At 38.1% G+C, this 15,397-nt stretch overlaps 1 protein-coding gene across 7 annotated transcripts in view; it reads left to right on the forward strand.

The window, feature by feature from the left end:
- The window catches only part of OSBPL3 (oxysterol binding protein like 3), a 91,459-nt gene extending 76,396 nt beyond the window's left edge, over positions 1 to 15,063 (forward strand). For all 7 annotated transcript variants that reach the window (XM_049798113.1, XM_049798119.1, XM_049798118.1 and 4 more), the window contains 8 exons: positions 981 to 1,118; positions 3,863 to 3,926; positions 6,885 to 6,963; positions 9,984 to 10,128; positions 11,460 to 11,604; positions 12,297 to 12,423; positions 12,994 to 13,116; positions 14,663 to 15,063. In XM_049798113.1, coding sequence (XP_049654070.1) covers positions 981 to 1,118; positions 3,863 to 3,926; positions 6,885 to 6,963; positions 9,984 to 10,128; positions 11,460 to 11,604; positions 12,297 to 12,423; positions 12,994 to 13,116; positions 14,663 to 14,759 — 918 coding nt within the window. In that variant the 3' untranslated portion in view covers positions 14,760 to 15,063. The remainder of the gene's footprint in view (positions 1 to 980; positions 1,119 to 3,862; positions 3,927 to 6,884; positions 6,964 to 9,983; positions 10,129 to 11,459; positions 11,605 to 12,296; positions 12,424 to 12,993; positions 13,117 to 14,662) is intronic.
- The last annotated feature ends 334 nt before the right edge of the window (positions 15,064 to 15,397 follow it).

Here is a 15,397-nt window from a genome sequence, read left to right on the forward strand (position 1 = left end):
ATTAACTGGGCTTTTTGGTGCATAGCTTTTTTTTGTTCTCTTGAGAATGTATGTCAAAAGGAAAAGGAAATGTGCAGTAGTTGTTCATATGGGAGTGAAAATAAGCCTTTTCCACCCTTCCCACACCCAAGCATCTGGAAATTACCTCAGAATGGAGTATTTTTTGCCTTTGAGAAATTCCTGAGGCAAAATTAATGCTAGCTGTTGTTGTAGTTACAGTAGTTCATGACAGCGCCATTCCAAAGTGGATTCAGTTTTTGAAGTTGTGAAAGCAAAGCATCTACGCTTTCACAAGGTGAGGAAAAGGGAACGAAAAGGGAGAAAACTGGTACAAAAGAGACCTGAATTGAACAATCACAAATTCTAAATCCTCAGGTTTAGGGGGAATTGTGCTTGAGCTCACTGCAAAAATTTGGAAGGGTTACCTGTGTCTCAGTCATAACCAAGAAGTTTCATGAGAAGGTAATATAGCATAGAGTAGATAAAAGGCAATTCAATTCAAACTGCATTAGAAATAGCAGACTTGGTGAAAACTCATCCAATGCTTGCTGTGCCATGTTTAGGAAAAGGCTGGTTGGTAGATCTATAGAATCACAGACCATAAGTATAAAAGCCAGTTATAATACAAAATCTAACAGTGATTTTTAAGGTTACTGCTGTGAACTGTGTTGCAGAATGCTAAGCTGTTTCAAACAGTTTTCCGAAATGCTGTTTTCAGTGTTTGACCATAATAATTCCATCCCTGGACCATTGTATGACTCTCTGAAAACTGAATAATCCTCTAATGTGTGAGCTTGTGCTTAGCTTGCTGGAGGGATGCATGTTTGTAGTCTGCAAATTAGGGGAAAAATACAGAATCTGATGTTAGGATAAAACTTTTTTTTTTTCCCTCCCCCTTCTATTAAATCAGAATGTATAGCAAAAAATGTGCATGGCTGTGGTAAATTAATTAATCAAAATTCCACATACGTTATTCCCAGGTGTATATAGCTGCATTTGCAGTCTCTGCTTATGCATCCAGTTACTACCGAGCTGGAAGTAAGCCATTTAATCCTGTGCTTGGAGAAACCTATGAATGTATTCGTGAAGATAAGGGTTTCCAGTTCTTTGCGGAACAGGTATTGTATGTTGCAACCTTTAGATTTGCTACTTCTTGCACTGCTTAATTCTAAATGCATGGCTGGAATCCTCTGGAATTAATAGCAAAATACAAAATTACTTTGCATAACTTGAGCCCAGCAAAACTCAAGGGGTGTTGCAGAATTATAAATGAAGGAAGTTGTTTTTTGAGGAAGGTCTGCTAACTCTGGGATGGAAGATGACAACCAACAGCTGACACTCGAGAAGCCAAGGCTGGCAGGCTGCCTACTCCAGTAACTAGGTAACTTGGTTAAGTAGAGTGCAATTCCCCATGCTGAAATCTGATCAAGACTGCAACAAGCATTCACATTCTTGTCATTTTCTTTTGTGTGTGATCATTAAAAATACTGTATCTTCATCTGTTTAATGTCTTCTTTTATGACAAATACATCCCTTGTGTGAGTTAATCAACCACTAGTATTTTCTATGGCACCATGAATATTTCTGCTTCCTGTCCAAATACTTTGTGGGCTAAGCCTTTGAAATCTGGTACCACGGCTTATTAGGTGAAGGACATATACAACACATCAAGGTCTGCATGTTTATGAAAATAATTCCCCAGTATGAGAATAATTATTCAGTATGGGTGAAAAATATTAAATTTAAATCAGCCAAGTTAGCAAAATTGCTAAGCTTGAGACATGTTAAAAAGAGGTAAAACTTAAATGATCTGGTGCCTAGCAGACTTAAGAATAATTGAAAGCTGTCTCATTCTGTCTAGACATAACAAAACCAAAAATACAAGAAGTTCTATGGGCAAGGGTGTATAACCTAGAAATTTGATCAGAGAAAGCCTTCTAAGAGGCTTCCTTTAGGAAACAAAAAGTGGTTTTGACCACCTCTGAAGATACAACATTTTGTACATTATGTCTTAGAACTGACAAAAAGGAGGGCTATGTGATCTTTCCTTAGTCTCGGGAAATGTCACAGGCAAGAGTAAAAAATAAGGGGAAAAAGAAAGCAAAACAGTCAAAGCAAGAATCAAATTTAAAGTTCAGGTACTGTATCTGGTTCTTCATTGTGTTACTTCAGTTCTAAGATGATGTGTATAAAGCACTGCATTTACCAGTGTAACATCAAATTGGAGCAACAAAGTGGTGAATAAAGGTTGGTACTGAGCTTTGCGTTAGATTGAATTAAAGGAAGAGATTTTCTCCTGAATATTGGATAAATCAGTACAAAGGCTACTCTTTCTAAAGAGGGATTTTAATTCAGGAGGGGGCTTGGGCTGTTAACTGTTGTTCTAATACATGCAATAAGTGATGTGAGTGTTTAGAGTGGTAAAGTTATCGTAATAGTGGAGTGGGGGTGAACGCATATTAGGAAAGGAGAGCAGTATAGGAGGAGAGAAGTTTCATGCAGCTTGCAAGCATTAAATATTTCTCTTCGCATCAGGAGCTGCTGTTTTATTGCTTGTGCAAGCATTTTGGTGCTTGCTCTAGGTAACTTGTTAGTGCAGACAGAATGTAATCCATGGAATAGATAGGAAAAATGTATACAATAACAGAGATTCTGTTCTATTACTAGAGTGAGTTTAGAATAACTCCACTTAGCACCATGACCTTACTCTGGAATTATAACAGTTTTAGTGATAGCTAAGTTTAACCCATGAATTATAGTGACATCTGGGGTTAATCTGGGTGCAGTATGTGAGAGAGAGTGTTGCTCTTGGTGGTCTAGGGCATTGCTGAGAGTAATTAGTACTTTTCTCTTTTGTTTTTTTAAAGCAAGTATGTTCAGTAAATAACTGGATGCCTGCAGAAAAAATGCTTGATAACAGCAGTGCAAAATAAGTAACAAAGAAAAACTGCATTTGAACCATCTAGGTGGTTAATAAATTAAATTCATAGTGGGAAATAGCAATTTGACTTGAAAATAAAGCTGTCCATCAAAAGAACAGTAGATAGTACACATCAAAGATTTGGTCCTGGTCAGCTGTTAGTTGTGTTCACCCAGAAGGGAGAATTTACAGCCAGGGAGGAGTAGCTGCTTTCACTTTGTGCAGTTACTTCATTATTTACTATTCCTTTTAATAGTCTGCATTGTGTATTTGTTTATTTACTCACAGTCCTTGCATTGCTATTTTGGTGTTTGCCCTAATTCGTGTATGTGCTATTACACAAAGCTGATAAAATGCAGTGTGCGTGGTTATAGAGTTTCACACTAGAAACACCTGGGGTGTCACTACTGCAGTAGTAGGTGTTGCTAGATGCAATTTCATGCCTTGATTTCTCGACTCGTGGCCCCCTCAGAGTTGCTATCTCTTCCTTTATAGTCAGGGTTGTGTGGGTATTTACTGTACAAAAGAATTTGGCCGTTTGGGGTTTTTTTTTATTTTTGTCTGTGTGCTCGAAGTCTGGCTTCTGTTAGTATATGAAGAGGTCCTAAGGGTAAATGTAATTATCACCTTAGAGACAATGTACAAAATATATAGTTAGATATTCACTTGATGAACAAAATTTACAGGCCTTTTAAAAGAAGTGTTTCCCGTTTCTTTCAAGGCTTCTTAGGTCTCAGTACCTTATTAATCTCGCTGACTCTCCCTTCAGGACACAAAGGCAAAAAGAAAGTAAATGTTCAAATCGTGAATGCCATATATGAATGAAAAATGAAGGGAAAAAAACCAAACCAACAAACAAAAATGACTGTTCAACTGTTAATATATCCATCTCTTTTTTTTTTTTTTTTTTTTTTTTTTTCCCCTTTCATGTCTTGCTATTAGGTCAGTCACCATCCACCTATTTCTGCATGCCATGCTGAATCTGTGAATTTTGCTTTTTGGCAAGGTAACTCTTCAGTCTATCACTTACTTTTACAGTGTTCATAATATTTTCATTGTATGTCTAACATGAAATACCTGTTAATTGGGAAAAGGTGACATTCCCTGCTTAAATTGTATTAGAATGACTTTAAGGAATGTTAGCCTGGACTTACTTGCATGCTTCTTACTTGGATGTTCTGCCATTATAAAAATGTTCAAGGGGTTTTTTTAATAACATTAATTGATTATTCTTTTCATGTACGAATATCTGCATTTCTTTAAAATCAGGTTTGGTTTGGGGGGCTGTCTTTATTAAAGAAGAGTCATATCTGAAGCTATTTACAAAACAAACAAGCTAGAAGACAGCTTGAAAAACTATGAATTAGATCCTGAGCCTTGGCAGATCTTCTAAACCTGTACTGAAAATAATTGTCAAAAATGAACATAACAGAAAGGATAAATATATTTACCTTGTCTGTCTCTGCTGGCATTATTATAGTATGTAAGATTTTGTGCTATGACTACTAACTTTGTGTTTCAAAAGAAGTGTGTTGGAGCTTTGTTTGCCATGTAATGCTGATGATGTCAGCCAGTCACTGTACCTGTGTGGTTAGATATTTTTGAAGTGTACACAGAACATAACTATGCCTTTTAAGTCAGTTAAAATCCTTCACCCAGAGGTTTGTCAATTCACAATGTAGCCATATTATAATGTTTAATTCCGTTATGACTGACTCTGCTGACTTGATTATAGTTATTACAGATGGAGCCATACTGAACAGAAGTTGGAACTTGCTCATTAGTCTGGATTTCATTATTCAATATAATTCTTTGCTTTGTAAACAAATACAGGGACAAGAGTCCTTTTGTTCTTAGCCAAAAAGCAGAGGACCAAAAATTTATTCAGTAACTGAAAACTGTATAAATAAGACTAGATAGCAGCCTGTCTTAATAAAAACCGATGAGACGGATTTGTTTAACAGATCTTGACAATGGTTATCACTCAAATAGTTTAACACTTGCATTTAGAGAACAAAGTTGTCTGTAAAGGTGAGAGCTGAAAATTTGATCACTGAGATAAAGTCTGAGATTTAGCCTTGATGAGCACAGGAGACTCAGCCAGTGTACTGCAGGGGTTTGGGTGTTTTGGTTTGTTTTTAAATGTGGCTAGCTGAGCTTATGGGAGATCTAGACAATTATTTTTTTCCAGTGCAAAGGCAGTTTGTAAATACTGTGGCCTCTTGTTATGGGGCTATATTAACTTCAAATTAATCATAAAGGTAGCTTGTCAATGGGGTAAATTCTTTTTGTGTGCAAAAGTCTTTTCACTTACTACATTATCTCCTCAGCCAACAAGGAGACAGTCCTCAGCAACATTGCCAGAGTAGTGCTGTCATCCCACCAGACACTGACTTTAGCTCATCTATTTCAACATCAAGAAATCTCTTGATCATCTCTAGTGAGCTAGAAGACTGGGTTCTGACAGGGACAGTTATTTTGGAAATCATTTTCCCTGACTTATGAAGCTGACTCTGCTTTTGCAAAGGAGTGTGGACAGATGAACAATGGAAATGCAGAACAGAAAGTTCCAGCTGTTACAGCATCTGTGCCTGAAGTAGTCTGAGCACAGCTTTGAAATAACACTTCGCTTTTCTTTGCTGTCCTAAAATTTTTGCGTGATCAAGTTGCACACTGGTTTCTAAGGTGTTTCCCATGTACTGATCTCCGTGGGACAGCTTTGCCATTTATGAGAACACAGAAAGTAACACAGTCTGATAATACATTTTAACTGTTAAACTCAGCAGGGTGTGCCTTTAACCTTTCTCTTCCATCTCACTGCAGAAGAGAAAAAGCTAGTATTAAATTAGCCTTATTAAATTATCATACTCAAGGTAGTTTTGGACATCTTATTGTGCAGTATAAGAATCACAACAGAATTGCTGTCAGTGAAGATGCTGACCTAGCATCAAACTTCAAAGCCAAAAGGTTCTTCTCTCAAGTGATAAGAAAAGGATAATTTTTTCAATGAGGAATTGTACCTTATGTCCCATTCCAACCTTTGCAATGGTAGGCAGTTTGGTGTGACTCAGTCTTACCACTTGCACATAAACACTCAGGAGATATGTAATCTCCTAACTATGATTTAAGCATCTCTCACAGCCAGCATAACAGCTTCCCCCAACACTTGTGTGGGAAACAGTGTTTTGATTTTTCTTGTGTTAGTACTTGCATCTTTTTGAGACTTGAGATGAAATTTTCCCTCTTTTTCAGATTGGGCAGGGAATGGAGTTCCTACTCTCTAATACAGCAAGGAGCTCTGAAGTTACTATGAAAGTTATTGCCTGATTATCTAGCCCAGTTTAACTCTATATTCTTTCTGCCATGCTTTTCTATGTTTCTTTCTCTTCCAGGTGTTTTTGCTCAATAAATTTGGCTAAACTTGCATTGAGATTTCTCATCTTTTTGGGGGAGAAATGATGTGAGACTTGGACACGTCTTTCTGTAATTCAGACAAGATTTTTAAAAGGCCAGTTAAACTTACAGAGGAAGCTGGACTAAAGCCCTCTGCAATTTTGCGCCCTTTGAAATATTCTCTTGCTTCTTCACTGTGAATGTTCTTAGTTGCTATATTTTTGTATTTGAAATTCTGCTTTTGATTTTGGAAATGTCTGTATCCATTCACTAGCAACTGAATTGTAGAGAAATATACTCTGTCTATAGGTTATTCAAATTCGTCTCTTGAAAAGGTTTTTGAGAGGACTTTTAAACCTCTGTTACTTTTCTATTTAAATAACTAATAATGTAATGGGAAAAAAAACACCCTCAAAACAATGTTTGAAGGTCCACAGCATTCTCTGAACACTTTAATTATGTTGCACTTTGTTTTGCATTTCTTGAAAATAAAGTAAAACCCAGAAATAGATTGATTCATTCATGCCTATAACTAAATCTGTCTTTTTTTTTTCCCCTCTTCATGTTTCAGATGTAAGATGGAAAAACAAATTCTGGGGAAAGTCCATGGAAATTGTTCCAGTTGGTACAACACATGTAACTCTTCCAGTGTAAGTGCTGCAGTTATGCATTGCTGTTCACGCACAGGCACGGACATGCTTGCACACACTGAAGCCACATTTACCCAGATGAGAACAAGCTGTGCTGTGTTGTAGTAGACCTTTGGAAGAATTGGTGATTATGATTTAGTTTAAAAAAAAAAAAAAAAAGGGGGGGTGGGGTGGGGAGGGGAAACCTGCCAGACCAAAACCAGAAGCATAAAACAGAAGCACTAACTCTTCCAAATGTTATAAAGCAAAAGATGAAATAAAAAACATTACTCCTGTGTATCTTAAAAAAAGCAAAGTTGGTATTTTCCTACCTCAGTTGAATTTCAAGCTTCATGCATTTTAAACTCAAAGGGAAAAACTGCATGGTAGAGGAAGCTGTAAATTCTTTTCCTTAAATATGGGTTTGGGGGAGGGGAGAAGGGGTGTTGTTCCTCCTGTCTTTTGTACCTATATTTGTACAGACACTAACACCATGAGGTCCTGGTCTGTAGGTGAGGCTGATAGCCATCATCACTGCATAAATAATTATTGTAAGTGATAAAGAGAACCAGTTGCATATCTGGTGTTTATTATCCAAGGAAGTAAACAGCCATTTTAAGTGTTGAGTATAGTTTAAATTTTTTTTTAAATAAAAATCTGTAGCGATCCTATGCTGGCTTGTCAGAGTGCCCATTATAGATCAGCAATTAAGATCCCTTAAAATTTGGCCTGTATCCATCATGTTTGCAGAACCAGAGGTCTAAATGTTGAGTAGTGTTCCAATTAAATCTGTTTTCCAAATAGAGTCTACAAAATGAATTATTTTGCTATCTGAAGAAAAAAAGAAAAATAACTCAAGAACCTAGCAGTCATCAGACTAAGCGACTAAGCATGCTTTTTTCTTTTAAGTGCGTAAAATTGTGATCTAATAAGATAGTATCCAAAAGATAATGAATAAAACATGTTGTGTTCATAGTGGTTAGCCTAAGCTGTGGAGTGAAAGGTCTTTGGGATGTGAGTGAGGGTTCAGAGGCAAGGTAACTAATAGATTAGGGCCCATGGAGAGCTGATGAACTGGAAAATAATCTGATTCATATGTGGTCTCCATGTGCTGGTTTGTATCCCTGTGTATCTGATATAGAATTGGGTAGAAAAAAGGTACTGAGGCTATAGGCAAAAATGAAGCATTAGTATTAGGGTTATTTCTGGAGCCAATACAGTATTTTTAGCATGCATGATAGAGCATGTGACCTGCAGGTAGGGGCAGGAAAAAAGCTACTGTGGGGTAAATTGGCTGCATATCTGCTAGTCTGCAAAAGCTGTTCTTGTGCATAGTCTTACAATGCAGCAAGCGAAAGCAAGTGATTAAGGGGAGATGCGGAAAAATTCTAATATTCTCATGGGCTGTGTGTGAGGCAGTTGCTATGGCAAAACTGGTGCTTTGTAAGTTTACCCTTTACCTTACCAGTAGTGATTTGGCTATCAATACCCAGAACAAATTGTAGAATATATGTCTTCATAAGGCTTGCCTTTTCTTGAGGTTTTATAAAGCTGTTTTATAAGAACATCTACTTTAATAAAAGGCAATATGTTGTATTACCTATTGGTATTTGTTCATCTCCCCCTGTCTGCTGTCTTCTAGTGTGCAACTGCACCTTGAACAACCTGCTGAGAATTTTTTGCTCTTGCCTGAAGCACACATGTAGGCTCAGCCTTGAGAGCTTGAGGCAAGCTCATTCCAATCAATAAATTTGCTGATGACTCCGTGTCACGTCCCAATTTCTCAGGACAATGACTCAGGTTTGCCGATTCCCAGGGCAAGATTAAGGTGAAACGACACCATGGATCCGTTAACTCACAAAACTCCATTTTTATTTGCTCTCAACAAGAATTGGCATGCTTACCACCAAAATTGGTATGCTCACAACAAAAATTGGCATGAAACTATGTCAGTAAACTTTGTAACGTGCTATACCCTACATCACCAAACATATACTGCAGGCCTTGCTTATTTGGGAATCAATTCAGGGAAGACAATAAGGAGATCTTTCCCGTTGAGTCATGAGGTTCTGAGCAGACCCCCTTGCTTTCTAGACTCCTCCTCAGAGACGAGCCCAGGGGCAGCTGGATCCACTCCTAGTCCCAGACTTGGTCAACGGTTTATGTCTGAAGGGATGAGATGTAGGGATTACGGAAAGGAAAAGGGAGAGGGAGAAAGAGAAGAGGAAGATTTCACTAGTCCTGGATCTAGCGTTTGTTCATCAGCCAAGGGGTCCGGTTCCAGTGGGTGCATGTGCATGGGGCTTCAGTTTGTGTCCTTTTATCATCCTTTGCCCTCCTTTGGGTGGGCACTCAAACTCATTAGGCTAATTAGGTAGCCTTTGGGCCGCGGGCTTGGAGGTCATTCGGGGAGTAGCTTCCCCTTCCCTGCTGACGTGATCTTTGGCCATACACGGTGGGCTGCGCTGCTCAGCACATCAGAACAGCACAGCAGAACTGGGAGCTGTACACCCTCCAGCACGCCCTCTCCCTCCTGTTGCTGATGGACGCTGATTGACTTCTTTCCACCTTAGGTTCCTTGCTCCACAGAGTTCGTTGTTATGCAGTTAGTCACTAAGCAGAACTTGCCCCACCGCAATGTTTGAGACATGAACTCCTTCAGTCTCTCACACTCCGGTGGCCCATGTCCTTGTGTTTTCAGTTGTCACTGTGTTACAAGCTGTGAAATGGGCATTTCAGTCAGTAGAAGATATTAGAATGATTACTTTTGGAAACTTAGAACTGGTGATGAGGGAAAAGTAAATTGTGAGAAAACTGAATTCAAGACCAACGTTTATAGCAGAAGTGAAAAGCTTTTTCTGGGAGACAGGATTGTTGTCATAGGGTTTGTTTTTGAGAAGGTATGGAACAAGAAGTTGAGGCATTCCAGAAAAAAAAATCGTGGGGTTTTTCTAATCAAGTTCTCTGCAATTTTTTTTCACAAGTTTATGAGCTCAGTTGAACATGGCATGAGATTTTTCTTATGTGTGTTTTTCTTACAGTTTTAAAGACCACTTTGCATGGAACAAGGTGACATCTTGCATCCATAACATCTTAAGTGGGCAAAGATGGATTGAACACTATGGAGAGATCATCATCAAAAATCTTAACGATGACACTTGCCACTGCAAACTGACTTTCATAAAGGTAACCACAGCAATGTTCGGAGTGCCTTTTCTAACAGACACAGCAGTGGGTGGATGCTCTCTGCCGAAGCTCAATACAACTGCTTACAAGCTCTATTTTCCTATAGTTCTGCTTGTAATTACCTGTGATTCTATGAGAAACTTTAGCTCTGAAGGAACTGCCCCTCAGTAAGTAAAGCCAGGTGAGAAAGAGAAGTAACAGCTTTCTCAAGTGATTCTACTGGAGATGCGGAAAAATATGAGGAAAGGAAAGGAAGAAATATGGTGAAAAACCTATTCTGTGTTTGATGAGAGAGGTAGGCACAAGGTGTTTACTGACACTGGTTTACCACATGCCTCCTGCTCACCCATTGGCATGTGCTGTGGTTGCAAACATTCGGCAACTATGGAACCAGTGCTTATGCAGGGTGCTTCACCCAATGCTCTTTTCTAGCCCTTTGCGGGTACCCGGAGGAGTTTAAGTGAGAGGTTGTGGTGTTACTCAAAGCTTTTGCTTCAGTACAAGGCATCAAGATACTACTACCTCAGGAAATGCCCTTATAACTGAAATTAAAATTAATTTTGGCAATAGATGACTTGTTCCTAGTAAAGGAAAATCAGTGAAAACCTAAAACACTGCCAAAATTTCTAACCTGAGAAATAGTTTTGCAAAGCATGCTAGGAGACTTAACCTGCATTTTCTGTATCTGATTGCTGTAGAAAGGCTGTGCTTTACATGGAAACAGACCATACAGATACAAGCTAAGTACTTCAGCATAACTATGCAGCATGGCATGCTTAGCAGCAGAAGGAAAGTTTCCTGTATATTTTGTGCTTTTTAAGAAGCATTAGGGTGATTTTTTTTTTCTCCAAATGCTTATTTGAAAGTACTGTAATTTGCAGAGTTGCAGTGAATGTTTAGAGTTCAAATTTTAAAGATTGAGAGCCTGCAAATCTTACACCTTTGATATTGTAAATTGTCTAAAGTGGAGATTACTGTATCAGTTCCTTCTCTTCCTCTTCTGCAAATTTGGGGAAGATGTAGATAGCAAAGTCAGGAGTCAGTGTTACCTGTTGTTGGGCAAAATTCAAGGTCAGCTATGCTTCACCTAGTACTGCCCCTAAAAAAAGGCAAGCAAAATAAATACAATGCTCAATATTAGTATTTTAATAAGCTGATTAACAGTATTAACAGCTGTTGTTTGCATATGATACTGTAACGCACACCTGAATGAATATTTTCATTTCAGAAAACTATTCTACAGCATGGTACTACTTACTACTGAGATGGCAAAATCACTCACACTTGAACTCCTGTGCACCTTTTTTCCCCTATGTTCCTTTTAATTCTAGGCAAAGTATTGGAATCCAAATGCACATGAGATAGAAGGCAGTGTCATGGATAAAGCCGGGAAAGTTGTGCATCGACTCTTTGGGAAGTGGCATGAAAGTTTATACTGTGGGACAACTTCATCTTCAAACTGCATATGGAGAGCAAGTTAGTGATCAGAATGGGTAGCATACAGAACTTAAGATCTGCTTGAGAATAAGCTTACTATTTTTATCTCTTTATTAGGCCCCAGCTTCTTGTTATTTCTATGTGGCATATTAGATTTTTGTCAAGCATTTAGAATTTAGACCAGAAGAATACATCATTTAACTTAAATCATTTAACTTAAATAATATGAAGAACTTAATACCATGGCTTCCTGCATTTTCTCCATTCTCCTTCATTTTCTTATTTGGGCATGAAGTGAGTATTGAGGACTCTAAAAAGGGGGGGGGGGGAAGGAACAAACCCCCCCACTTTTTGTGTGGACAAGTGTTGTGTATTTCATGTATTAGACATTGGAGGATAGCTCCCAAAGCTCAACTCTGTAACGACAGCCATATCTGAACTGCTCCCAAACAGGTAGGGTTTTGTCTACTGTAGTTTGAAAAAGCACTATGATAATAGCGTGGCCTTCATCACAGTGGTACTCTGATTCAGCTGAGAGAACAGAAATCTGTTTTGTTGCAGTGCAATTATCAAGGGGGCTGTTGTCTTTTGTCACATTATTAAAAAATTCATCTTCCCCTAGAATTGAGACTGTGGTTGAGATGAACAGATGACTGAGGGAAGCTTGGAATTTTCCTTCTGAAGATAATAGCATTTAATTGGAATTCTGAATGTACTCTTTTCTTCTGTAGATCCGATGCCTAACGATTATGAACATTGGTATGGATTTACTCAATTTGCACTGGAGTTAAATGAACTGGACCTGCAAACTAGGTCATTACTCCCATCCACTGATACACGTTTTAGGCCGGACCAAAGGTAAGAAGTTTTAACTCATAAAGATCTTCCTCAAATAGTTCTTAATCTTCTGTACGCTCACTTTACCCTAAGCTCTATTTTGTGTAGATACCTGCAATGTGTTTCTATTTCTACACTAATATGCGTCTGAAACAGACATTTTAATCACTTTTCAAGAGATGGTCTAGTCATTATGGACTCGTGTTTCCTAAAATTAGTTCTTGGATGCTTCTGGATAACTGCCTTTCCAAAGATGTTAAAACTTCGGTACTTCAGGTACTGGATGTTGAGTATACTGTGTTTCAATAGCCAAAACCTGAGACACTTGAAATTTCTCTCTGTGGTGGATTTTCTACTGTTGCTAACTTTCAAGGAAAAGAATCTAATGTAATGGTGACTCTGAGCTTGTTATGAGAGTTACTTTTTCTTAAGGGCTTTTTGACGGTGTGGTTGTCTGCAGATGTAGCTGTTGACCTTTCAAACAGTGTGAACTGCCTGCTGTAAAGACTAGATTCTGGAGCTCTAGAGGATCTAACAAAGATGGGGGACAGGAGCACCAATTGTGTTCTCTTATCACTGCTGATGCTACAGGTTTCTGGAGGAAGGGGATATTGAAGGAGCTGAAATGCAAAAGCAGAGGATCGAGCAGCTACAGAGAGAACGACGGAAGGTGCTGGAAGAAAACAATCTAGAGCATCAGCCCAGATTTTTCAGGTACTATATAATAATTAGCATATACTATCATTTATTTAAATTCTTATTATAGATCTGATTCTAAACTGCCATAGAGCAGGCTCCAGTTTTTTCCAGGTTTCTTCTATATTCTTGATTTTTGTACTTTGGCAATGTAGAACACTCCAGACTTAGTTAAAACTCAGAATTATATATTGCTTTTTCATTAGTCCATCCCTGAATTTCTTTCTAATTTTTTTGCTTTGATGGCAATTGATATTTAATCTATGTTTGAATTTGCCTGAGTGAATGTAGCATCTTTGATTCTTTCAAGCAAGGTGAAGTAGCTGGATTTAGCTTAATTACCTCTGCTGAACTTCTGCTGAATTCAGTGGGATTGCCTTGTGCAGAAGTTTGCAGAGTTGGAGCCTTTCATTTCCAGGGCTATTTTTGAATGTTTCCCCTCTTTCATGGGGAGAGAATTATCATTCAGAGGGCACTTTATTTCTTCCTGTTGTAAATCAATTAACAGGAGACTTCAGCCATTGAAAGACAAAAATGAATGCTAGTGAGGATGTGGCCTTTTGCCCTCCAGCTTCTCTGTTCTCTTGCAATAAAAGAGCTGGAGTCAAGGTGAAGGTTGTATGGGCCTGTGTAGCACAGTTAACAGATCTGGGATCCTAATTTTTTTCTGGATAGATAGGTACTGTACTTCTGAGGAACGCAGAAATGTTTCAAATTGAGCTATTCCCTTTTTGCACCTGACCACTACATGTTTGACAAGCTGGTGAGCTAACCTATCAGATGTCAATCACACCTACTAAGGAGAAGCAAATGTTGCTTCCAGCAGGATAGAGGCAAAGTCTAATACTTAGTAATTGTATATTCACAATGAGAATTGTGAATAAGGATGAGGATTTAAATCCTCACAATAAGGATTTGAAAATTGAGATTTTTGCTGTAGATTTAAATAACAGAATAAAGAATTTAATTACTATATAGCAAAAATGTTACCCACTGTTAAGAATAGACATGAATTATGTGTTTGGCTTTTCAATAGTGATTTCTCTCTTCAACAAATCACAAGCCTTGATTTACTTAAAAGAATAATTAGCTGTTGTGCCAAAAATGTTGCACACTAGATTAAAAGCAGGCTGATTCCTTCAGCGTATGGTATCTAGTACAATGAGTCTCACTTCTTGACTGAGAGCTATAGGCTATCTTTATGCAATAACTGTCTTTGGAGAGGTAAAGGAAAGCTTCCACTTTGCACTCAAGGCTGCCTTTGAGACCATGAAATAAAACTGAACTGTAGTTTTAAGTTCTAGGCACTGGCATGTGACAGTGAAATAAGAGTGTTGATCTCAGCTGAACACTCAGCTATTGAGGTGCATCTCCAAGGCCGAGTGCAGACATACCAGTTTGACTCTCCAAGCTATATTGCCTTGTTTCAAGGCTGTACTGAGTTGCACTGCCCCTGGTTCATGGGCTGGATTGGGTATCTGTGCATAGTGCTACATTGCATTACACAGTATATGTATGGAAAATATAAGCTTTACATTTAAGACATTTGTTTAATCTTTGATAGGAAATCCAACGATGACTCCTGGGTGAGCAATGGAACCTACTTGAACCTTAGAAAAGAACCTGGTTTTTCCAAACTGGACAATCCTGTCCTCTGGTGAAAGAGGAGCTAAGTGAAGATTCTCTGTGCTGTATTCTTGAATCTGATTTGAAAGAAGTATATATAAAATATATCTATACATACACACCTATAAATATCTATATATATATACACACAGACACATATATAATATGTGTGGAGTGTGTGTATGTGTGCAAGTGTGCATATCTCCAGAATTGTGCTTAATTTAGAATCTGATAATTTGTTTCCTTTACTTTGACTATTGCAGTGATTGAATATAAATATGAGTATAAATACCCTAACTTCTTTTTATAAAATATTTAATAAATAGTACTGAATGTTAACAGCAAGAGGGCAAAGAAAAGCTTTTACACTACTTTTCCAATGTGTAATAATGTCAGTTTTGAGTTAACTTATGCCTTATTGAATTGCATTGGAGACAATAGCATCAGCATCTCCTAGCTGTGCTGAGAAATCAGAGTGCAAGCCTTAGTAACTCAAACTGTAAGTAGGCTTCCACAGTTCAATGAGTAGTTCAGCTGTCTCTGGGCTGGTATAAATTGCTAAATCAGATTATCAGCTGATACTGGAATCTGAGTATGATCTTTTTCTGCCTATAGAAAAGATTTAAACAAGCTTTTGTTTCTATTAGCTTTCTCCTTAGCATTATGGAAGGAG

Source organism: Accipiter gentilis, chromosome 4 (assembly GCF_929443795.1).
Source record: "Accipiter gentilis chromosome 4, bAccGen1.1, whole genome shotgun sequence".
Lineage (NCBI taxonomy): Eukaryota > Metazoa > Chordata > Aves > Accipitriformes > Accipitridae > Astur > Astur gentilis.